General features: G+C 36.9%; 1 protein-coding gene across 3 annotated transcripts in view; it reads right to left on the bottom strand.

The window, feature by feature from the left end:
- LOC121378275 (rap1 GTPase-GDP dissociation stimulator 1-like) overlaps window positions 1–25,079 on the bottom strand; it is a 115,819-nt gene that overhangs the window by 42,393 nt on the left and 48,347 nt on the right. For all 3 annotated transcript variants that reach the window (XR_005958697.1, XR_005958698.1, XM_041506360.1), the window contains exon 5: window positions 8,061–8,207. Coding sequence is in view for 1 of the 3 variants with exons in the window: in XM_041506360.1 (XP_041362294.1) it covers window positions 8,061–8,207 (147 nt within the window). In the remaining 2 variants the exon portion in view is untranslated. The remainder of the gene's footprint in view (window positions 1–8,060; window positions 8,208–25,079) is intronic.

The following is a 25,079-nucleotide window of genomic DNA, read 5'->3' as shown; positions in this document are numbered from 1 at the left end:
TATAGAGTTGCCTTGATCTGCATGTTCAGATCCGCATATGGCTATGGGTAGCTTCCACCCTAAGCCATCCAATAGAAAACATTCTAAAATGATTTCTATAGAGTTGCCTTGATCTGCATGTTCAGATCCGCATATGGCTATGGGTAGCTTCCACCCTAAGCCATACAATAGAAAACATTCTAAAATGATTTCTATAGAGTTGCCTTGATCTGCATGTTCAGATCCGCATATGGCTATGGGTAGCTTCCACCCTAAGCCATACAATAGAAAACATTCTAAAATGATTTCTATAGAGTTGCCTTGATCTGCATGTTCAGATCCGCATATGGCTATGGGTAGCTTCTACCCTAAGTCATCCAATAGAAAACATTCTAAAATGATTTCTATACAGGTAATTTATTATGTAATGACATGTACTGAGTGTAATTACGGTAGACTGAACAGTAGGATTAAACATAAAATGAGATCAAATATTCTCAAAACGTGGTCTGTTACTATTTTGTCTAATATATTTGACAGGTAAATTATTGATGTTGCCTTCACGCAATTTTATTTCTTTAACCTCCTCACAAAATTAATTACGGAGAAAATTAGAGATTTAATTGAGTAATTACTTTGAGATATTATTACTGGTTTCTAGACCAGTAGTCTGGTGGTAGTTAATGAAGTATGCCAGGGTTCTTAGTGGTGCTTCAACCACTCATACTGGATGTGGCGGCATTGCCTATCTTCCCACTGACAATGATGTATGGTCTGACACAACGGCTTTCAGCCTCAGACAAACCTCTAAGGTTTGAAACCAATTCATCTTTATTATGGGATCTCATTTTCCTTCATTTATTACGCCATGTGTGCTTACTTCATGCAGCAAAGTGAGTGACCTATTCCTGTGTCTGCGATCTACTTGCAATTCACATCACATGACCTATTGAATGTCACGGTCACAGAAAACAAGTCATCTATTCTCAAATGACCTACTTCTTGCAATCCACATCAATGACACATTCAATGTCACATTTAGAGAAAACAAGTCATCTATTCTCATGTGACTTACTTTGACCAACTTCTTGTAGTCCACATCAAATGACCTACTTCTTATAATCCATATTAGATTCCCTACTTCTTATAATTCATATAAGATAACTTACTTTTGTAATCCATATCAAATAATCTTTTATAATCCATATCAAATGACCTACTTCTTATGATGCATATAACTTACTTTTGTAATCCATATCAAATGACCTGCTTTTATAATCCATATCAAATGACCTGCTTTTATAATCCATATCAAATGACCTGCTTTTATAATGTATATAAGATAACTTACTTTTGTAATCTATATCAAATAATCTGCTTTTATAATCCATATCAAATGACCTACTTCTTATAATGTATATTAGATGATCTAGTTCTTGCAATCCATATGAGATGACCTACTTCTTATAATGTATATTAGATGATCTAGTTCTTGCAATCCATATGAGATGACCTACTTTTTATAATGTATATTAGATGATCTAGTTCTTGCAATCCATATGAGATGACCCACTTCTTATAATGTATATTAGATGATCTAGTTCTTGCAATCCACATGAGATGACCCACTTCTTATAATGTATATTAGATGATCTAGTTCTTGCAATCCATATGAGATGACCCACTTCTTATAATGTATATTAGATGATCTAGTTCTTGCAATCCATATGAGATGACCCACTTCTTATAATGTATATTAGATGATCTAGTTCTTGCAATCCACATGAGATGACCCACTTCTTTAACCATTAGGTTTAAGGCTATGGCACCAGCCCTAATAGAAGTCTAATACGATATTTAATAATATTGAACTATTATAGTTAATGGTTTAACACCAGCTTCACGGTATGCTGTAACCTTGTGAGAGGGAAGATGTTAGACCACTACACTGACTTGCTTCTCTCTAACCAATAACCTCTACTCTAGAGAGGCAAGCCACTAGGAATCATTTACAGACATGGTCAAGTCAGGTCAGGTCAGGTCAGGTCAGGTCATAAGGCTTTACCTGCACATTCAGAGCAAGCTGTTGTAGTGCACGCCTGTCTTGGGCACAAGAGCTGGCCTTGGCCGGCTCCTCCATCCAGGACAGGAAAGATGGGGGGGGGGGGGAAGGAGGGACTGCCTGCACTGGCAGGTGCAAGTGAGCACCAGCAGCCCGACCGTGGTCAGTAGCAGGCGGGGGGGGGGGGGGGGGGGGGGGGGGGGGGGGGGGGGTAATGGTGCTATGGAATTTTGAATGGAGCAAGAATTATGCCAAAAGAGAAAAGGTGTGCAAGTTTGATTGAGGAATTTGGGTGCAATTTTGAAAGGTCGGTCCAAAAGAAAGTTCCGGAGCTAATATAGGGTTTGGGATACCAACTGCTGTTTATAACGAAGACCTGTTGAGTGACACCTGGGGTGGCTGGGTTGTAGGTTTTATAACGAAGACCTATAGAGTGACACCTGGGGTGGCTGGGTTGTAGGTTTTATAACAAAGACCTATAGAGTGACACCTGAGGTGGCTGGGTTGTAGGTTTTATAACAAAGACCTATAGAATGACACCTGAGGTGGCTGGGTTGTAGGTTTTATAACGAAGACCTATAGAATGACACCTGAGGTGGCTGGGTTGTAGGTTTTATAATGAAGACCTATAGAGTGACACCTGAGGTGGCTGGGTTGTAGGTTTTATAACGAAGACCTATAGAGTGACACCTGAGGTGGCTGGGTTGTAGGTTTTATAACGAAGACCTGTAGAGTGACACCTGAGGACCAACCGCTGTTTATAATGGAGACCTGTAGAGTGACACCTGAGGACCAACCACTGTTTATAACGAAGACCTGTAGAGTGACACCTGAGGACCAACCACTGTTTATAACGATGACCTGTGGAGTGACACCTGAGGACCAACCGCTGTTTATAACGAAGACCTGTAGAGTGACACCTGAGGACCAACCACTGTTTATAACGGAGACCTATAGAGTGACACCTGAGGACCAACCACTGTTTATAACGAAGACCTGTAGAGTGATACCTGAGGTGATTGGGTTGTAGGTTTTATAACGAAGACCCATAGAGTGACACCTGAGGTGCTTGAGTTGTAGGTTCAAAGCCCTTGACAAACTGATTATCTTGTGATGGGTTTTTTTTCTTTTCCTGTCCCAACCAGTGCTCCATAACTGGCATATCAAAGGCCATGATATGTGCTGTCCTGTCTAGGAAAGTGCATATAAAAGATGCCTTTAATGTGGAAAAAGTAATGTTTCCTCTAAGAGTATATGTCAGAATTGTCAAATGTTTGACATCCAACAGCCGATGATTAATAAATCAATGTGCTCTAGTGGAGTTTTTAAACAAAACAAACTTTTTAATTAAATACATTTTTATTGTTCATGAATTAAAAAAAAAAAATTAATGACACCTCAGCACATTTTAAATTATAATTATTTGGTGTCTATCATATACTGTAGTTATATTGGCATTTAGTCTAGAAAATGAGTCTTGATGATGTCACATCCACTATTCCTAGTGAAAAGCAGCAAGGGATCTTTTATCTGCATTTTTCCCGACAGAACAACACACATACCATGGCCGTTGATGTACTAGTCATGATGCACTGGTTATGATGGGCCCAACGTACAAAGAGTGATCAAATCAATGACCCATCACACCTTTGGCAATTGTCCTACCACTGACCAACATCCTATCACTGTGGTTACATCATATCACTGTTGTTGACCAACGTACAAAGAGTGATCAAATCAATGACCCATCACACCTTTGGCAATTGTCCTACCACTGACCAACATCCTATCACTGTGGTTACATCATATCACTGTTGTTGACCAACGTACAAAGAGTGATCAAATCAATGACCCATCACACCTTTGGCAATTGTCCTACCACTGACCAACATCCTATCACTGTGGTTACATCATATCACTTTTGTTGACCAACGTACAAAGAGTGATCAAATCAATGACCCATCACACCTTTGGCAATTGTCCTACCACTGACCAACATCCTATCACTGTGGTTACATCATATCACTGTTGTTGACCAACGTACAAAGAGTGATCAAATCAATGACCCATCACACCTTTGGCAATTGTCCTACCACTGACCAACATCCTATCACTGTGGTTACATCATATCACTGTTGTTGACCAACGTACAAAGAGTGATCAAATCAATGACCCATCACACCTTTGGCAATTGTCCTACCACTGACCAACATCCTATCACTGTGGTTACATCATATCACTGTTGTTGACCAACATACAAAGAGTGATCAAATCAATGACCCATCACACCTTTGGCAATTGTCCTACCACTGACCAACATCCTATCACTGTGGTTACATCATATCACTGTTGTTGACCAACGTACAAAGAGTGATCAAATCAATGACCCATCACACCTTTGGCAATTGTCCTACCACTGACCAACATCATATCACTGTGGTTACATCATATCACTGTTGTTGACCAATGTACAAAGAGTGATCAAATCAATGACCCATCACACCTTTGGCAATTGTCCTACCACTGACCAACATCCTATCACCGTGGTTACATCATATCACTGTTGTTGACCAACGTACAACTTCAAGGTATAACAAGAGACACTAGATGCTAACTGCTGGTTACGTGGAGACCTATTAAGTAAACTGGTGTTTTCTTGCAAAACACACTTGCACCACAGTATACTACATAACCTGATCACACTAGAAGAAAACACGCTTGCACCACAGTATGCTACATAACCTGATCATACTAGAAGAAAAAAACCGAGTGCAAACAACTCCAAACATAATAGTGATGTGGATGAAAAACAAAAAGTGGTGAAATTCCACCCAATGAATAAACAACAGTGTCTGGTGGAGTGCCAGACTAATGTGCAATATATATTCCTAGTTCTTCTCGACATAATGCAGTAACTGCGGCAACTCACGGGAATCGTGGGATCATCGCTCACAGAGATAAGGTATCGCTGATCACAGAAACACCAAGCACTGCACCACGCTGCCGACAGGTTTTCATATGCATGTAGATGATTAAATTCCACTTAGGAAAAAAGTGCACCTGCATGTGGGACAATATACAGTGAAACCTGTCTAAACCGGATCACACCGGGGACCCGATATTGATCTCATTTAGACAGGATTTGGTGTTTAGAGGGTCATGTTTTACAATTTAGAACATTTGTGACTATGAAACTTGACCAGGTTTGACATGATTCCAGTTAATTCTGAGTCTCGTTTAGACATGTCAGTTGTATTTAGGAGTTTGAGTTATGTGCTGCAATAAGTTACATATATAAGTTTAGAACACTTTTTCTTTTTACTATTATACAGATTGAAAATTACAGCACATGCAAATTAATTTTGAACAATAATAAATAATCGTTATGAAGATAAAATAAATGTTTTACATTTTGGGACGTATAATGAATAAAAAGTTTGAGTAAATTTATCAATAAGAAAAGTCAGCACTTGCAAGTTAAGTCTAAGTAATGATAAAACGATTGATTAGAAAGATTAAAAAAACACATGTCTGTTTATATTGGAGTAATATGATGAGTTATGCCTGCTTTGAAGATCTGCGGACATGTTAAAAGTCAGAGTGATATTGCGGGCATCTCACAACCATCCAAATCTCAGAGCATTTAGTTCTATGTTTGAGTAATGAAAATTCGAATGGCTGTCAAGTTTTATGGAACAACTTGGAGACTTGAATGGTGTAAATATTTACACATCTTCATACAATCAATCTGCTGTACCACACACACACCAATAAATCTAGAAGAAGACATGTAAACTGCCAACTGCATCGTAACATGATCAATAAATATGTTCTCCACTTGTCTGATGTTAGTTGAAAGTCTTGTATCTATAATAATAAATCTTCATTCGGGAATATTGGCCAACATTCACTTCAGAAGGTCAGCCAATATTAATGGTAGAATGCATATTTTGGTGTTCTTAGGAAATGATGTTCTTTGTATAAGTAATAAAGATTTTTTTACCACCCAGCAATAAAACTTATGTGCACTTGCTTATTTTAAACATAATAATCAAAGGCCGCTGAAAACTGCAAGAATTATTGTTTCATTGATGCGTTGCTCAAGCCAATCTAATTCTGTATAACCTATTTTTCATCTGTGTATTAACTTTAGGACATTATTTACGGCGTGAAAATGGATATAACGGCTTACGCAAAAAGGAAACAGGTTATCTGAATCCAATACAAAAATGCCCCAATGATTCAAATGCATGCATGATGTGCTCTAATACAGTTACTCATCATTATTCTTAAACACTTTCTCGACAATCTGCAAGTACAACTTTCAGGAGACTGATAACAAACAATCTCCAACGTTTAGACTTTTTGTTTTATACAGCACTGCTGGTGTAAACGGTTTTTAAAATGATCAGAGAGCGATCCATCTTGAACTGCTGTCACTAATGAACATTAACTACTGCAGCACTGTGTCTCTGCTCGCCAGCCCTTCACTCACAGACAGACCTTCCTCATTGATTTTTGTATACATGCTTCACAAACACGTCTTTAACTGAAGTGCTGACTTTTAGTGTCTCTCCATGAATGTGTCAAAGACCACGCAGTAAGCCAAACCAAGGCTTTCACGCTCATAGACGTCATCGGTTCATTGGAAACATTTGAAATACACCAGTTCTTCACAAGACTTTCAGCATCCAACATTTCATAATGTTGCCTCACACTGTGTTGTGAAGTGTATTGAAGCATGTACCATCATAACTGTTTTGTTCAATATCTCAGTGCATGAATGACATCTGAAGCATTTCAAATAATGATCTTGAAAGAAATAAAATCTACATATTACCATGGTTACTGTGTTTAATGGAGGAGATTATTTTGAGAACATAATAAAGATAACCGAGAAACACTGGTTCATATCCCAGTACTGGTTTTTACACAGAGTGTGATTTATATTAACTCAGCTTGAAGGAGTAAGGCCACCATATCAATTTCATTCTCAGTAACCATCAACAACTAATCATTAACCTATTTCCTGGATGGACAGTCCAGATAGTGGAGGTGTGCGTTCAGGTCAGCATGCTTGAACCGTAACTGAACATTACCATGGAAATTAAGTTAAAGTGGATAAATAAAAAAAATGAATGAATGAATGAAACACTCTATCTATATTCATTATTTTCTCATAACTGTAAAACTGATCATATAATCCACTGTTCAGCATTCCTGTAAAATGAACAGCTCCTGCCCTCCCCCACCATATATACCTCAACGTGTATTTGCATGAGATAAATGCCCTAGTCTAGGAATAGTGATGTAGTCAGTATATTCCTGTAAAATGAACAGCTCTTGCCCTCCCCCACCATATATACCTCAACGTGTATTTGCATGAGATAAATGCCCTAGTCTAGGAATAGTGATGTAGTCAGTATATTCCTGTAAAATTAACAGCTCCTGCCTCCCCCACCATATATACCTCAACGTGTATTTGCATGAGATAAATGCCCTAGTCTAGGAATAGTGATGTAGTCAGTATATTCCTGTAAAACGAACAGCTCCTGCCTTCCCCCACCATATATACCTCAACGTGTATTTGCATGAGATAAATGCCCTAGTCTAGGAATAGTGATGTAGTCAGTATATTCCTGTAAAATGAACAGCTCTTGCCCTCCCCCACCATATATACCTCAACGTGTATTTGCATGAGATAAATGCCCTAGTCTAGGAATAGTGATGTAGTCAGTATATTCCTGTAAAACGAACATCTCCTGCCCTCCCCCACCATATATACCTCAACGTGTATTTGCACGTGATAAATGCCCTAGTCTAGGAATAGTGATGTAGTCAGTACAATCCTGTAAAATGAACAGCTCCTGCCCTCCCTTAATCCTGTCTAGGAATAGTGATGTAGTCAGTACAATCCTGTAAAATGAACAGCTCCTGCCCTCCCCCACCATATATTCCTAAACCTGTATTTGCACGTGATAAATGCCCTAGTCTAGTCTAGTGATGTTATCCGTCTCACCGTGAGTGTTGGTGAGGTTGACGAGGAAGCCGCAGGCGATCGTCCGCAGTCTCTGGGCACCATCCACCTCGCTGTGTAGCTGAGACCGCAGCAAGCCCAGCAGGTTCTTCATCGTGTCTGCCTCATCCATCGCATTACGTGCGGCATCTGGAAAAGAAAATCAAAACTTCAGTATCATTTATAGCACAACAAAGAATATACAACTAACATAACAGTAATATTGGCATCATCCACTGTATTATTTGCAGCATCTGGAAAACACGAATCAAAACTTCAGTATCATTTATAGCACAACAAAGAATATACAACTAACATAACAGTAATATTGGCATCATCCACTGTATTATGTGCAGCATCTGGAAAACAAGAATCAAAACTTCAGTATCATTTATAGCACAACAAAGAATATACAACTAACATAACAGTAATATTGGCATCATCCACTGTATTATTTGCAGCATCTGGAAAACACAAATCAAAACTTCAGTATCATTTATAGCACAACAAAGAATATACAACTAACATAACAGTAATATTGGCATCATCCACTGTATTATGTGCAGCATCTTGAAAACAAACAATACAACTTGAGTATCATCTATATTAAAACAAATATACCATTAACATAACAGTAATATTGGCATCATCCACTGTATTATGTGCAGCATCTGGAAAACAAACAATACAACTTGAGTATCATCTATATTAAACTGTATTATGTGCAGCATCTGGAAAACAAACAATACAACTTGAGTATCATCTATATTAAAACGAATATACCATTAACATAACAGTAATAATGGTATTATTCATCACATTGTGGACAGCATCTGGAAAACAAACAAACTTCAACAACATCTATAACATAAACAAATACACAATTAACAATACACAGTAATATTGGTTTCATCCATTACATTTGGCACAGCATCTGGAAAACAAGAATTGCAGCTTCTATAGTGTAACAGATACACAATAACAATACACAGTAACATTGGCATCATCCATCACATTGTGGACAGCATCTGAAAAACAAGGATTACAATTTCAGTATCATCTATAACATAACAAATACACAATTAACAATACACAGTGATATTGGCATCACATTGCAGGCAACATTTGCAATATAAGGATTACAATTTCAGATTCATCTCAGGCATGACCAATACACAATTAACAATACAGTATCATATAATTAACAATACACAGTGATATTGATATCATCCATCAAAATTATGCACAGCATTTGCAATACAAGGATTACAATTTCAACATCATCTATAGCATAACAAACACACAACAATACACAGTAATACTGGCATCATCTATAGCATAACAAACACACAACAATACACAGTAATACTGGCATCATCTATAGCATAACAAACACACAACAATACACAGTAATACTGGCATCATCTATAACATAACAAACACACAACAATACACAGTAATACTGGCATCATCTATAGCATAACAAACACACAACAATACACAGTAATACTGGCATCATTCATATCATAACAAACACACAACAATACACAGTAATACTGGCATCATCTATAGCATAACAAACACACAACAATACACAGTAATACTGGCATCATTTATAGCATAACAAACACACAACAATACACAGTAATACTGGCATCATCTATAGCATAACAAACACACAACAATACACAGTAATACTGGCATCATCTATAGCATAACAAACACACAACAATACACAGTAATACTGGCATCATTCATATCATAACAAACACACAACAATACACAGTAATACTGGCATCATTCATAGCATAACAAACACACAACAATACACAGTAATACTGGCATCATCTATAGCATAACAAACACACAACAATACACAGTAATACTGGCATCATCTATAACAAACACACATAACAATACTGGCAAACACACAACAATACACACTAATACTGGCATTATTCATAGCATAACAAACACACAACAATACACAGTAATACTGGCATCATTCATAGCATTGATGAAAATTTAATTAATGACTTTATTAATATAAAAAAAAAATTCAGAAAGAACACAGCACTATGAAAATCTTGGTTTATATACTAGTTTAAAATAATAAACCTTATAAAGTATAGTACAGTGAATCCTGTCTAAACTGGACCATAATAATTTCAACCGGAATCCTGTCATTTTCCTAAAATTTCTAAATTCTAAAACATGACCCTCTAAACACTGGATCCTGTCTAAATGAGATAAATATTAGGTTCCCAGTGTGATCTGGTTTAGACAGGTTTCACTGTACAAGCAAATTCAAAAATACCTTTCAGGTGCAATACTTTAGTTTTGTGATTTGTTGTTCTAAATGGTGCTTAAAGATGTTACATTCTTCATATGGATACCATTATGTACATCTGCATTGTCATTAGTGCCATACACAAGTAACACAACCCTGCCAAACAGCATTTAGTTCACAGATTGTAGAGACATGTACAGTTTGTTTCAGAAACCAAATTCTGAAGTTGCTGTTCTGAGTAAGATCCAACCTGACAGTGAGAGGTGACACTGGAATATGTAAATAGGTTAACACACTCTAGGAATTTGGCTGAATCTGTGACAGGTTAATGCCGATTTATATTGTCACAAATTTAATTAGCCAATCCAATATCAAATTACATACAGAATGAATTAGAATACAGAATTTAGTATTAATAATAATAATAATAATAATAATAGTAATAATAATAATGTAAATCTGAAAGACAAAACCGTAATATGTGATCAAGGCCGTATCTCTGCACAATGCAGAGTCGAATGGGAATTTGGCAAAATAGTGGATGACTCCATGAATCTCTATCAAGTGCCTCGTCTATAGGAAGACAGCCACTCCTGAAGAGATCCTTTACTGGAGATTTCATCCCTCCTTCATTACAACAAAGAGGACTGCCACTCACAGACTAGTTTACTAAAACAAAACTAGCACCAGACAGCTCATTAGAATAAGTACAGCTCTGATATAATACTGACATGGAATGGCAGGTGTTTGGAAGGAATAACTCAAAAATACAAATAATAAACAAAAAACAAACAAGATGGAAGCACCTGTTTTGGTTGGAGACAAGGACTGGGATATGGAGGTAGATTGCAATAAACGTTAAAACAGGATGAGCTGCTAATATAGTCTACACAATAATAAATAAAAAAATAATAATAATAAAAAAAATATATAAAAAATTGTGGAATGTGAACAAATTCGCAGGTAATAATATCTTTGGAAATAAATAATTTCATGACTAGATGTGCAAAAGTTACTAAATTTCATTGAAGAAAGTAAGTTTTACACAGAAAACCTGTACCATGTTGTAAGACAACAAAGTGTGTTTAATACACAGTTGATAATAAACAAAGAATAGTCACTAAAATAAGAGAACGGAGATCTCCAGAAACTAATGGAATCATTAATAGTAGCAGGTTTCAATAAACAGCTCTTTAAAAGGTATCCTAATGTTAACAGTACAATCTGCTGATTCATTTACCACTCTCGTAGTTAACACCTAACAGCCATTACTTTAAACTGTGATTTCCCCAATGATGCGTAACATCCATTCCATGCACTCAGAGCTAAAAATCTATTTCTCATTTGATCGTTTTTACTACAACAAAGCTGAACCAGTTTTCATTTCAATTTGTGCCTTCTGCAAAGTTAGAGTACCAAAACTTCAATTTGCCAACAGTGATTAGATACTGTCCGCAACATACCATGTACAGTCCCATCAGAGACAAGTGGGTTTTTCTGGTAACACAAATCTCAACAAATTGAACACAATTACACAAATGTTCTGACAATATTAAACAGGCTGCCATTCGATACTGGTCGTATATCCCGAGTGAAATCATAAAATAATGTATGGCTTGTAGGAAATGAAATGAAAGCTATATGGCATATCAGATTTTATTGTAATGCACTGACTTTATTTTTAGTGATAAAAATATTAAAAGATCTGTGTAGCTATGAGATAGAAAGAAAGAAGTGGTAGGACTATAGTTAAAGATAGTGAGTGAGCTCCGTGGTCTAGTGGTCTGCTGCACAATCAAGCTGATGACAGTGGTTCAAATCCCGTCAAAGCTGGCTCACACTTTCATTCATCTTTCTCATCTATCACCCTCTGCCTATCATTCTCATTATCTTAATATAAAAAACTTTCCAATTTCTCCCATGATTTCAATCTGTTTCGACCCTTTCTGTCAGTTTCCTCTGACTCTGTCTTCTGAGCTGTCCACACCATCGCCTACCTGTCTCAACTTCCTCCACGGGTGTAGTCTCTATGTACTTCCCTGCACCCATCTGGCATCCTCATCCTCTGCCACTAATAAAGCTGGTCTGCCCCATGGCACTAATGACTGCTGGTAGCAGGGGTGCATAGTATTTGGTTACAAGTGCCTCTTGACAATCCCCGAAGTGGTCAGACTAAGCCCACAGCTAAAAGCTAATGAGGAATGGCAGGTGTGTGGCACAGATAGCCACAAGAGACGAGCACCTGTAGCAGTTGGAGAGTCAAGGACTGGGATGTGGAGGTGGACAGCGAAAGAAGTTGAAAGATAAGAGGAGTTGCCAGATCGGGAAGAAATGAGACGGAATTCAAAGGAGAGAGAGGAAAGGGGTAGTGGGATAAAAAAAGAAAGAAAAAAAAGAAAGGTAAGTGAAGAAGTGTGCGCCAAAATGTTGATTAAAGTTGTCTATTTTTAAAGTCCAGATGTAACAAGCAGCTATGGAATTAAGAAAAAGAGTCAGACTAAAGAAAGGTTTGATTAAAGTTGTCTCTTTGTAAAGTCCAGATGTAACAAGCAGCTATGGAATTAAGAAAAAAGAGTCAGACTAAAGAAAGGTTTGATTAAAGTTGTCTCTTTGTAAAGTCCAGATGTAACAAGCAGCTATGGAATTAAGAAAAAAGAGTCAGACTAAAGAAAGGTTTGATTAAAGTTGTCTCTTTGTAAAGTCCAGATGTAACAAGCAGCTATGGAATTAAGAAAAAAGAGTCAGACTAAAGAAAGGTTTGATTAAAGTTGTCTCTTTGTAAAGTCCAGATGTAACAAGCAGCTATGGAATTAAGAAAAAAGAGTCAGACTAAAGAAAGGTTTGATTAAAGTTGTCTCTTTGTAAAGTCCAGATGTAACAAGCAGCTATGGAATTAAGAAAAAAGAGTCAGACTAAAGAAAGGTTTGATTAAAGTTGTTTCTTTGTAAAGTCCAGATGTAACAAGCAGCTATGGAATTAAGAAAAAAGAGTCACACTAAAGAAAGCTTTGATGGGATATTGAACTCAGGTTGGGATTTTTTGTATGTTCAAATGTAACATGTAGCTATGAAATAGACCCACCCCCCACCCCCACAAAAAACAAAAACAGAAAGAAAAAGGAATTTGATTAAAGTTGTCTCTTTGTAAAGTCCAGATGAAAACAAGTACTGTAGCTATGGAATGTATAAAAAGAGTCAGACTAAAGAAAGGTTTGATTAAAGTTAATGAATCTTTAAAGTAAAGTAATTAGATGAGTGACAAGCAGCTATAGGAATTAAGAAAAAAGAGTAGGACTAGATTTAAACATAGCAATTAAAGAACTCTTTAATGTAAAGCTTTTCAGATGTAACAAGAAGCTATGGAATTAAGAAAAAAGAGTAAGACAGATTTAAAGAAAGGAATTTAATTAAGTTGTCTCTTTGTAATGTTTTGATGTAAACAGCAGCTATGGAAGATACAAGCTGAAAAAATAGTCACACTAAAGAAAGGTGTCATTAAAGTTTTCTTTCATGACTTGTAGAGTACAGATGTAACAAGCAGCTATGGAATTAAGAAAAAAGAGTCACACTAAAGAAAGATTTGATGGGATATTATACTAAAGTTTTCTTTCATGGGATTTTTAGAGTGTTCAAATGTCATGTAGCTACCGGAAATGGACCCATTTTACCCCCAAAAAAACAAAAACAGAAAGAAGAAAGGAATCTACTTTAAAGTTATAGTAACTCCGCTAGAGTATGTGTGATCACAAGTACAGTACCGCTATGAAATGACATTTTAATTAATAAAACATACATAGAGACTAGATTATACTTTAAAGTTTTCTTTCATGACTCCGCTAATTACATTCATCACTCAGTCATCAGCTATGGTATTGGATGACATTTAAATTAATAAAACATACATGATGGGGTTGAGAGAAAACAAGTACTTTAGCTATGAAATGTCATCACTCACAGTAGGACTAGATTTAAACATAGCAATTAAAGAACTCTTTAATGAGAATGCTTTTAAAGTTTTGTAACAAGACTCCGCTAGAGTACATTCAACTCAGTCATCAAAACGGTAGGATGACATTTTAATTAATAAAACATACATGTGGGGAAGAGAGATTATACTTTAAAGTTTTTCTTTCATGACTTTAGAGTATGTCATCACTCAGTCATCAGCTACCGGTATTGGATGGTACATGATAAGATACTTTAAAGTTTTCTTTCATGATTAGAAATCATCACTCAGTCATCAGCTGTTGGATGACATTTTAATTAATAAAACATACATGATGGGGAAGAGAGATTATACTTTAAAGTTTTCTTTCATGACTCCGCTAGAGTACATTCATCACTCAGTCATCAGCTACCGGTATTGGATGACATTTTAATTAATAAAACATACATGATGGGGAAGAGAGATTATACTTTAAAGTTTTCTTTCATGACTCCGCTAGAGTACATTCATCACTCAGTCATCAGCTACCGGTATTGGATGACATTTTAATTAATAAAACATACACGATGGGGAAGAGAGATTATACTTTAAAGCTACCACAGTGTTTTGCTGTAATAAAACGATACATGATGAATGAAAAGTGGAGACTGAGGCTTTAATATTTGACAAAGTTGTAAAATACGACACTGTACTGATTAAACTGATTGGATGTGACGGACAAATCATCATCAAGGGAAGCAAGCACCCTGACAACAGATTGATCACCATCCACCGGTGTGTGGTGTGCGTGACCAGCCCGTGTACCTGGGGAATCAACTATAAAATATGTCTTCATCTCCAACACATATGGAGACATTAAAAGTCCAACGTGTCAATTTAACACCAACTCCAAACAGACATTTTAACAGTCAATACAACAGGTCAAAAGGACAGAATCCATGAAGAATTTTTGACTCTGAGACAGGGAGGAAAGTATGTTACATTTTAAATAAAATAATAAACTTACTAAAAGAGTTTAAATAAAATAACTAATAATAAACTTTTAAAATAAACTAATAAATGGTAAAGTCCTTAAATAAAAACATTAGTAAACAAATAAAAGTCCTAAAATAAACTAAACTATTAAAAGTCTTTAAAAAACAATTAAAAATCCTTAAATAAAATAAACTATTAAAAGTCTTTAAAAAACAATTAAAAATCCTTAAATAAAATAAACTATTAAAAGTCTTTAAAAAACAATTAAAAATCCTTAAGTAAGATAAATGGAAAAGTTCTTGAATAAAATATTTAATAAATAAAAAAAATCCTTAAATAAAATAAATTATTAAAAGTACTTAAATAAACAATTGAAAGCCCTATAATAAAATAATAAACAATTGACAGTCCTTGAATAAAATAATAAATGATTAAAAGTTCTTAAGAGATATTCAGAATTTTAATTTGTTTTTGCTAGCCCCTTTTCTCCTAAAAATGAACAACAAATATTTTCATTTTGCAAGGCATATTTTTCATCAAATGTTTATATTTTTAAATTTAAAACTTTATGTTGGCTATAACCCCCTTCCATCAGTCTATGGTGAAAATTATAATAACTGCAAATATAACATTTATTAAAAGAATTAAAAATAAATTAAAACTTGAATAACAAGTAATATTGCATTGCAGAAAAACAATCTAAATTATGGATTCTGAAGTTGACCATACAGAAGTGAATTAGGATCCTGCCATTTTAGCGTCGTACTTAATGATGATGGATGCAGATTATCACTGCAGATGAATTTCAATCCATCATTTTGTCAAATTTATCCATTATTCCTGCTATTTAATGGCCATCGTTTCACTTTCAACATCTCTGTATTAGTCACCAGTCACCATCTTATCCTTCTGAAATCTAATCAAAACATTTTGTATTCAAACATTTCTACTTAATGATCTGTCTCACACTCAATTTGTTTGGAAGACTCTCATAACAGTTAGATACTATGTTACTGTTGCTAGATGTTGGACATTCAACAGCCACAAACGACTGCTTGGCTTTCCACAGGACTGTCAAACACATCTCATTTTAATAGTAATAATTGCACAAATTTGTATGAAAATTCAATTAAAGGCACAGACCCTAGTTTCAGCCTGTGAAAATAGACAGTAAGTCTGGTTAATCTACAAACCTCTAACATGTCGGTATAAAGTTAGAGTGAAAATGTGCCGTAGTGTTTAAAAACTAGGGTCTGTCACTTTAAATATGCCATAGTGTTTATAAACTAGAGTCTGTCATTTTGAATATGTCGTAGTGTTTAAAAACTAGAGTCTGTCACTTTAAATATGTCTTAGTGTTTATAAACTAGAGTCTGTCACTTTAAATATGCCGTAGTGTTTAAAAACTAGAGTCTGTCACTTTAAATATGTCATAGTGTTTAAAAACTAGAGTCTGTCACTTTAAATGTCTTAGTGTTTAAAAACTAGGGTCTGTCACTTTAAATATGTCGTAGTGTTTAAATACTAGAGTCTGTCACTTTAAATATGCTGTAGTGTCTAAAACTAGAGTCTGTCACTTTAAATATGCCATAGTGTTTAAAAACTAGGGTCTGTCACTTTAAATATGTCATAGTGTTTAAAAACTAGAGTCTGTCACTTTAAATATGTCATAGTGTTTAAATACTAGAGTCTGTCACTTTAAATATGTCTTAGTGTTTAAAAACTAGAATCTGTCACTTTAAATATGTCATAGTGTTTAAATACTAGAGTCTGTCACTTTAAATATGTCGTAGTGTTTAAAAACTAGAGTCTGTCACTTTAAATATGCCGTAGTGTTTAAAAACTAGAGTCTGTCACTTTAAATATGCCGTAGTGTTTAAAAACTAGGGTCTGTCACTTTAAATATGTCATAGTGTTTAAAAACTAGAGTCTGTCACTTTAAATATGTCATAGTGTTTAAAAACTAGAGTCTGTCACTTTAAATATGCCATAGTGTTTAAAACTAGAGTCTGTCACTTTAAATATGCCATAGTGTTTAAGAACTAGGGTCTGTCACTTTAAATATGTCGTAGTGTTTAAAAACTAGACTCTGTCACTTTAAATATGTCTTAGTGTTTATAAACTAGAGTCTGTCACTTTAAATATGCCGTAGTGTTTAAAAACTAGAGTCTGTCACTTTAAATATGTCTTAGTGTTTAAAAACTAGGGTCTGTCACTTTAAATATGTCATAGTGTTTAAAAACTAGGGTCTGTCACTTTAAATATGTCATAGTGTTTAAAAACTAGAGTCTGTCACTTTAAATATGTCATAGTGTTTAAATACTAGAGTCTGTCACTTTAAATATGCCGTAGTGTTTAAAAACTAGAGTCTGTCACTTTAAATATGTCATAGTGTTTAAAAACTAGAATCTGTCACTTTAAATATGTTGTAGTGTTTAAATACTATACTCTGTCACTTTAAATATGTCATAGTGTTTAAAAACTAGAGTCTGTCACTTTAAATATGTCATAGTGTTTAAAAACTAGAGTCTGTCACTTTAAATATGCCGTAGTGTTTAAAAACTAGAGTCTGTCACTTTAAATATGCCGTAGTGTTTAAATACTAGAGTATGTCACTTTAAATATGCCATAGTGTTTAAAAACTAGAGTATGTCACTTTAAATATGCCATAGTGTTTAAAAACTAGAGTCTGTCACTTTAAATATGTCGTAGTGTTTAAAAACTAGAGTCTGTCACTTTAAATATGTCGTAATGTTTAAAAACTAGAGTCTGTCACTTTAAATATGCCATAGTGTTTAAAAACTAGAGTCTGTCACTTTAAATATGCCATAGTGTTTAAAAACTAGAGTCTGTCACTTTAAATATGTCGTAGTGTTTAAAAACTAGAGTGTCACTTTAAATATGTCGTAGTGTTTAAAAACTATAGTCTGTCACTTTAAATATGCCATAGTGTTTAAAAACTAGAGTCTGTCACTTTAACAACTGAGTTTGTAACATTATTTGTAACTGTAAAGTCACATTTCATCTTTCATTGCCAAGTCACAGAGCACTGTATGTAGGAATTTTGAAGACCTATCTTTGGAGATACTACTGACAGCAGTAAATCCACAGATAGTAACCAGCAGTTTAAATAGACACATGAATATATTGCCATAGTAACGGACAGTGCCACTAATTCCAGGCAGCTGTCACAGAACATGGCAACCAAATCTCGCAGGAATCTTTCCTCTGGTATTTAATACAGATTCTATTTCATGTTAATTCACCCAAATTCCACAAACCTTCTAATCTTTCTTCTTCTTCTTTTTATATTGAGGCACCATGCATGTATTTTCTTTAGAAGTAAAGTGTGCTGATAATTGTTGGGATACATTTTGTTAATGTTTGGTTCATTCAAAGTTTATCTAGAGATAAAGTGGAATGGTTTCAGGAAAAACATCATCCAGCTATGACCTTCTAATCGTGAACTAAATAAATCAAGTGCTTACAATCATCTTATAATCAGCAGTATTTTTTATTTTTTTTAGAAATGTTTATAGGGGCGTAAACCACATGAACATTTACTGTACACACTGAGGAAAAAACAACTCCTGCTAAATATGTTTAATTAAGACTTATAATAAAAAGAAACATGTTTATGTCTTATGGGGAGTATGTAAAGATCAATAAATAACATTAATGTATCATAATTGCAGAATTAATTTCAACCGGGGCCCAACAAATGTTCATCTCGTCTAAGCTCAAGGGCCATAATTCTGTCAAAAATTAGTTAATCCTCTTGACGTCTAACTTGATCTGTCACTCTATTTGACAAAGCTACACACAAAATTTCAAGTCAGTAGAGGTCTCTGTAACCTATTTGAAAATATTTAAATTACAACACAAAATTATTATTGTACACTGAACAGCAAAAGAAACTACACACATTTTAAAATGCCAAATATTTTTAAATACAAGCAAAGTCCATCAAGAACAACTCTTTTTTTCATAGCTATTTTCATGCTTCTATCCAAGTAAACCGGCCTCGGTGGCGTCGTGGTTAGGCCATCGGTCTACAGGCTGGTAGGTACTGGGTTCGGATCCCAGTCGAGGCATGAGATTTTTAATCCAGATACTGACTCCAAACCCTGAGTGAGTGCTCCGCATGGCTCAATGGGTAGGTGTAAACCACTTGCACTGACCAGTGATTCATAACTGGTTCAACAAAGGCCATGGTTTGTGCTATCCTGCCTGTGGGAAGCGCAAATAAAAGATGCCTTGCTGTTAATCGGAAAGAGTAGTCCATGTAGTGGCGACAGCGGGTTTCCTCTCAAAATCTGTGTGGTCCTTAACCATATGTCTGACGCCATATAACCGTAAATAAAATGTGTTAAATAAAACATTTCTTTTTTTCTTTCTATCCAAGTAAGGTTCAAGCATGCCATCCTGGGCACACAGCTCAGCTACTGTGGCTGCTTGTAGGACAATGGATCAGTGATTAGTTGTTAGTAAGAAAGACGTCTCTGTAGTGGCCTTGCACCAACCCACTAAGCTCGTTATAGGTGGAAGCCGGTACTGGGAGGCGTACCAAGCACCTACCAGCCTTAAATCCAATGGCTTGACCACTACATCACCGAGGCCGGTAAGGCCACCTGATCCTACAACCCATGATACGTCAGGTTTGATAAGTGACATATCATCAGCTGACCGAGGGATGGTATCACGGAAATGTTACACGGCTAATAATCATATTAGCTAATCACGTCAAGTGAATGGATAAATGAATGGATCTTTTTGCCTGCATTGTCCCACTTAATGCTGTACGTGACTGCAAAGAAACATTGTACTCTAAATGCATTATAAACTGCCTTGATGAAACACTCTGGGATTCCATCACGGAGAGGGAGCGTGGGTAACAGGATTTGGAAAACTGGCAGATAAAGTAATAGAATTGGAGGTGAGTAGTTCATCGAATTCATGCCACAAATACCACTAGATATAACAAACTAAAGCGGTAAACAGCATACAAAAAAAAAAAAAAAAAAAAAAAAAAAATGCATTGTTTTTTTTTTAACACTTTTGTTCACCTTGGTAATGTCCAAGATGAACAAAAGTGTTAAAAAAAAAATGCACAACTTTTCAACTTGGTTTCATTTCGAAGATGAAGAAGAGTGTTAAATTTGAAGATAACAATTCATCAAACCTTAGGTATGAAAATGCATATAAAAGAACCCTTGCTGGTTTATTGTGGGATTAGCCTGCATGTATATCATAAGGAGGCAGTAGGTTTCCCCATCTCTCTCTTGACCAAGTATTAAAATAACCGTAGGCTAACAACTTTGGCAATTAAGAACATAGCCAGGGCAAAAACATATGTTGTGAAAATAGTATCCTCGGCATTTTTATGATTAATGTGTAAAAAAAAGAGATTAATTTGTCAGGGTTACAAAAAAATAAATAATTAATTAACAAAAGTGCTGTAGAAATCTGTACAACATGATGGTTACTTGCCAGGGTTGTGTTAGACACCAAATAGCCACAGAAGTTTGTTTTGTTTAATGACACCACTAGAGCACATTGATTAATTAATTATTGGCTACTGGATGTCAAATATTTGGTAATTGTAACACTGTCATCAGAGGTAACCTGCTACATTTTGTCTAATGCAGTAAGAGACCTTTTATATGCACTTTCCCAGACAGGAAAACACATACCACAACCTCGGACCAGCTGGTGCACTGGTTGGAACAAAAAAAAACCCAATCAGTTGAATAGATCCACCTAGGTGGTTCGATCGACTGACGCAAGCACCTCAAGTGAGCACTCAACCGACTGAGCTAAATCCGGCCCCCACAAATAGCCATAGTTGTTTAAAATACATTCAAATGTTGTTAAATATGCCTTTGGTTGCTGGTTGTTGTGTGAGGCAGTGTAACTGATGCAGCATGGCCAAGACAACAGTGTAAGTGTCACGGTGTTTATTGATGACCGTCTGGAACTACTAGCACTTGAAGCCAAGCTGGCTGGCACCAAACCACTGACTGGATCGCAGCAAAATGGCATTCTCTTACATGTGACATTTGCAGTTTATACATTTTTTATTCTATTCAATCTGTCAGTCACAACTGGCTTCTCCAACTTTGAACTGGTAATAGAATAGTTCAGGCGCCACTAGCTGAATGAGAAATCTTGTTACTCACAGGACTCGTGATTCAAGTCTCATAGCTGGCTCTGAATTTAACATGAAAAGGTCACCCCCACCTCTGGGCCCTGTTTTATGAAACGATCGTAGTGTTAAGATCACCCAAAGTGTATAAGGTAGTACTAAACCAAACAACTTCTGGATGGGTCAAAGTTTGAGGTGCACACAACTTTTGATAGAGAAGTGAACACCACAAGTCCTGTGATTGGTGATAAATGTGAGTGTGTTGGCTGTAAAAAGAAACAGTTTCATCTGGGCAAACAATGTATGCAATTTTACTTCATCTAGTACCACTGTGTCAGCTAGCCTTGTGCTTGAAACATGTATAGGGTACCTGTAAAAAAAAAAGTACTCAAATTTTGTGCAGAACTAGGGTAGTCATAGACGCTACCCGTATCTCAGAAATGAGCAGCTTGACCCCCAATTTTTTCTGAATCACTTTAAGGGTGTGGAGTGGTAGTATTTATATCTGTGGCAGTTATGTAGTGTGTTTGTTTGAGGGTGGTGGAGGTAGTGTGTTTGTGTCAGGGTGGTGGAGGTAGTGTGTTTGTGTCAGGGTGGTGGAGGTAGTGTGTTTGTGTCAGGGTGGTGGAGGTAGTGTGTTTGTTTGAGGGTGGTGGAGGTAGTGTGTTTGTGTCAGGGTGGTGGTGAAGGTAGTGTGTTTGTGTCAGGGTGGTGGAGGTAGTGTGTTTGTTTGAGGGTGGTGGAGGTAGAGTGTTTGTGTCAGGGTGGTGGAGGTAGTGTGTTTGTGTCAGGGTGGTGGAGGTAGTGTGTTTGTGTCAGGGTGGTGGAGGTAGTGTGTTTGTGTCAGGGTGGTAGAAGTAGTGTGTTTTATTTCTCTGTTGTGGAGGTAGTGTGTTTGTGTCAGGGTGTCTTTGGTCTGTGAGGGTGTGATTACCAGTCATCGTGTCAGGGTGGTGGAGGTAGTGTTTGTGTCAGGGTGGTGGAGGTAGTGTGTTTGTGTCAGGGTGGTCCAGGTAGTGTGTTTGTGTCATCGTGTAGTTTAATTACCTCTGTTTGACAGGGTAATAGCCGGTCTTTATTTGAGGGTGTTGGGGTGTCCAGTGTGTGATCTAGGGTCATCGTGTAGTGTAATTACCTCTGTTTGACACCTAATAGTGTCTTTATTGAGGGTGGTGGGGTGTCCAGTGTGTGATCTACCAGTCATCGTGTAGTTTAATTACCTCTGTTTGACACCTAATAGCCGGTCTTTATTTCTGTGTTGGGGTGTCCAGTGTGTGATCTACCAGTCATCGTGTAGTTTAATTACCTCTGTTTGACACCTAATAGCCGGTCTTTATTTGAGGGTTGGGGTGTCCAGTGTGTGATCTACCAGTCATGGAGGTAGTGTGTTTACCTCTGTTTGACACCTAATAGCCGGTCTTTATTTCTCTGTTGGGGTGTCCAGTGTGTGATCTACCAGTCATCGTGTAGTTTAATTACCTCTGTTTGACACCTAATAGCCGGTCTTTATTTCTCTGTTGGGGTGTCCAGTGTGTGATCTACCAGTCATCGTGTAGTTTAATTACCTCTGTTTGACACCTAATAGCCGGTCTTTATTTCTGTGTTGGGGTGTCCAGTGTGTGATCTACCAGTCATCGTGTAGTTTAATTACCTCTGTTTGACACCTAATAGCCGGTCTTTATTTCTGTGTTGGGGTGTCCAGTGTGTGATCTACCAGTCATCGTGTAGTTTAATTACCTCTGTTTGACACCTAATAGCCGGTCTTTATTTCTGTGTTGGGGTGTCCAGTGTGTGATCTACCAGTCATCGTGTAGTTTAATTACCTCTGTTTGACACCTAATAGCCGGTCTTTATTTCTGTGTTGGGGTGTCCAGTGTGTGATCTACCAGTCATCGTGTAGTTTAATTACCTCTGTTTGACACCTAATAGCCGGTCTTTATTTCAGGGTGTTGGGGTGTCCAGTGTGTGATCTACCAGTCATCGTGTAGTTGGAATTACCTCTGTTTGACACCTAATAGCCGGTCTTTATTTCTGTGTTGGGGTGTCCAGTGTGTGATCTACCAGTCATCGTGTAGTTTAATTACCTCTGTTTGACACCTAATAGCCGGTCTTTATTTCTGTGTTGGGGTGTCCAGTGTGTGATCTACCAGTCATCGTGTAGTTTAATTACCTCTGTTTGACACCTAATAGCCGGTCTTGTATTTTGTGTTGGGGTGTCCAGTGTGTGATCTACCAGTCATCGTGTAGTTTAATTACCTCTGTTTGACACCTAATAGCCGGTCTTTATTTCTCTGTTGGGGTGTCCAGTGTGTGATCTACCAGTCATCGTGTAGTTTAATTACCTCTGTTTGACACCTAATAGCCGGTAGTTATTTGTGTGTTGGGGTGTCCAGTGTGTGATCTACCAGTCATCGTGTAGTTTAATTACCTCTGTTTGACACCTAATAGCCGGTCTTTATTTCTGTGTTGGGGTGTCCAGTGTGTGATCTACCAGTCATCGTGTAGTTTAATTACCTCTGTTTGACACCTAATAGCCGGTCTTTATTTCTCTGTTGGGGTGTCCAGTGTGTGATCTACCAGTCATCGTGTAGTTTAATTACCTCTGTTTGACACCTAATAGCCGGTCTTTATTTCTGTGTTGGGGTGTCCAGTGTGTGATCTACCAGTCATCGTGTAGTTTAATTACCTCTGTTTGACACCTAATAGCCGGTCTTTATTTCTGTGTTGGGGTGTCCAGTGTGTGATCTACCAGTCATCGTGTAGTTTAATTACCTCTGTTTGACACCTAATAGCCGGTCTTTATTTCTGTGTTGGGGTGTCCAGTGTGTGATCTACCAGTCATCGTGTAGTTTAATTACCTCTGTTTGACACCTAATAGCCGGTCTTTATTTCTGTGTTGGGGTGTCCAGTGTGTGATCTACCAGTCATCGTGTAGTTTAATTACCTCTGTTTGACACCTAATAGCCGGTCTTTATTTTCTGTTGGGGTGTCCAGTGTGTGATCTACCAGTCATCGTGTAGGTAATTACCTCTGTTTGACACCTAATAGCCGGTCTTTATTTCTGTGTTGGGGTGTCCAGTGTGTGATCTACCAGTCATCGTGTAGTTTAATTACCTCTGTTTGACACCTAATAGCCGGTCTTTATTTCTGTGTTGGGGTGTCCAGTGTGTGATCTACCAGTCATCGTGTAGTTTAATTACCTCTGTTTGACACCTAATAGCCGGTCTTTATTTCTGTGTTGGGGTGTCCAGTGTGTGATCTACCAGTCATCGTGTAGTTTAATTACCTCTGTTTGACACCTAATAGCCGGTCTTTATTTCTGTGTTGGGGTGTCCAGTGTGTGATCTACCAGTCATCGTGTAGTTTAATTGTGTTTGTGTCACACCTAATAGCCGGTCTTTATTTCTGTGTTGGGGTGTCCAGTGTGTGATCTACCAGTCATCGTGTAGTTTAATTACCTCTGTTTGACACCTAATAGCCGGTCTTTATTTCTGTGTTGGGGTGTCCAGTGTGTGATCTACCAGTCATCGTGTAGTTTAATTACCTCTGTTTGACACCTAATAGCCGGTCTTTATTTCTGTGTTGGGGTGTCCAGTGTGTGATCTACCAGTCATCGTGTAGTTTAATTACCTCTGTTTGACACCTAATAGAGGTCTTTATTTCTGTG

This window comes from Gigantopelta aegis, chromosome 8 (assembly GCF_016097555.1).
Source record: "Gigantopelta aegis isolate Gae_Host chromosome 8, Gae_host_genome, whole genome shotgun sequence".
NCBI lineage: Eukaryota > Metazoa > Mollusca > Gastropoda > Neomphalida > Peltospiridae > Gigantopelta > Gigantopelta aegis.
The sequence above is the reverse complement of the archived record's forward strand: the minus strand, read 5'-3'. Positions and strand labels throughout refer to the sequence as shown.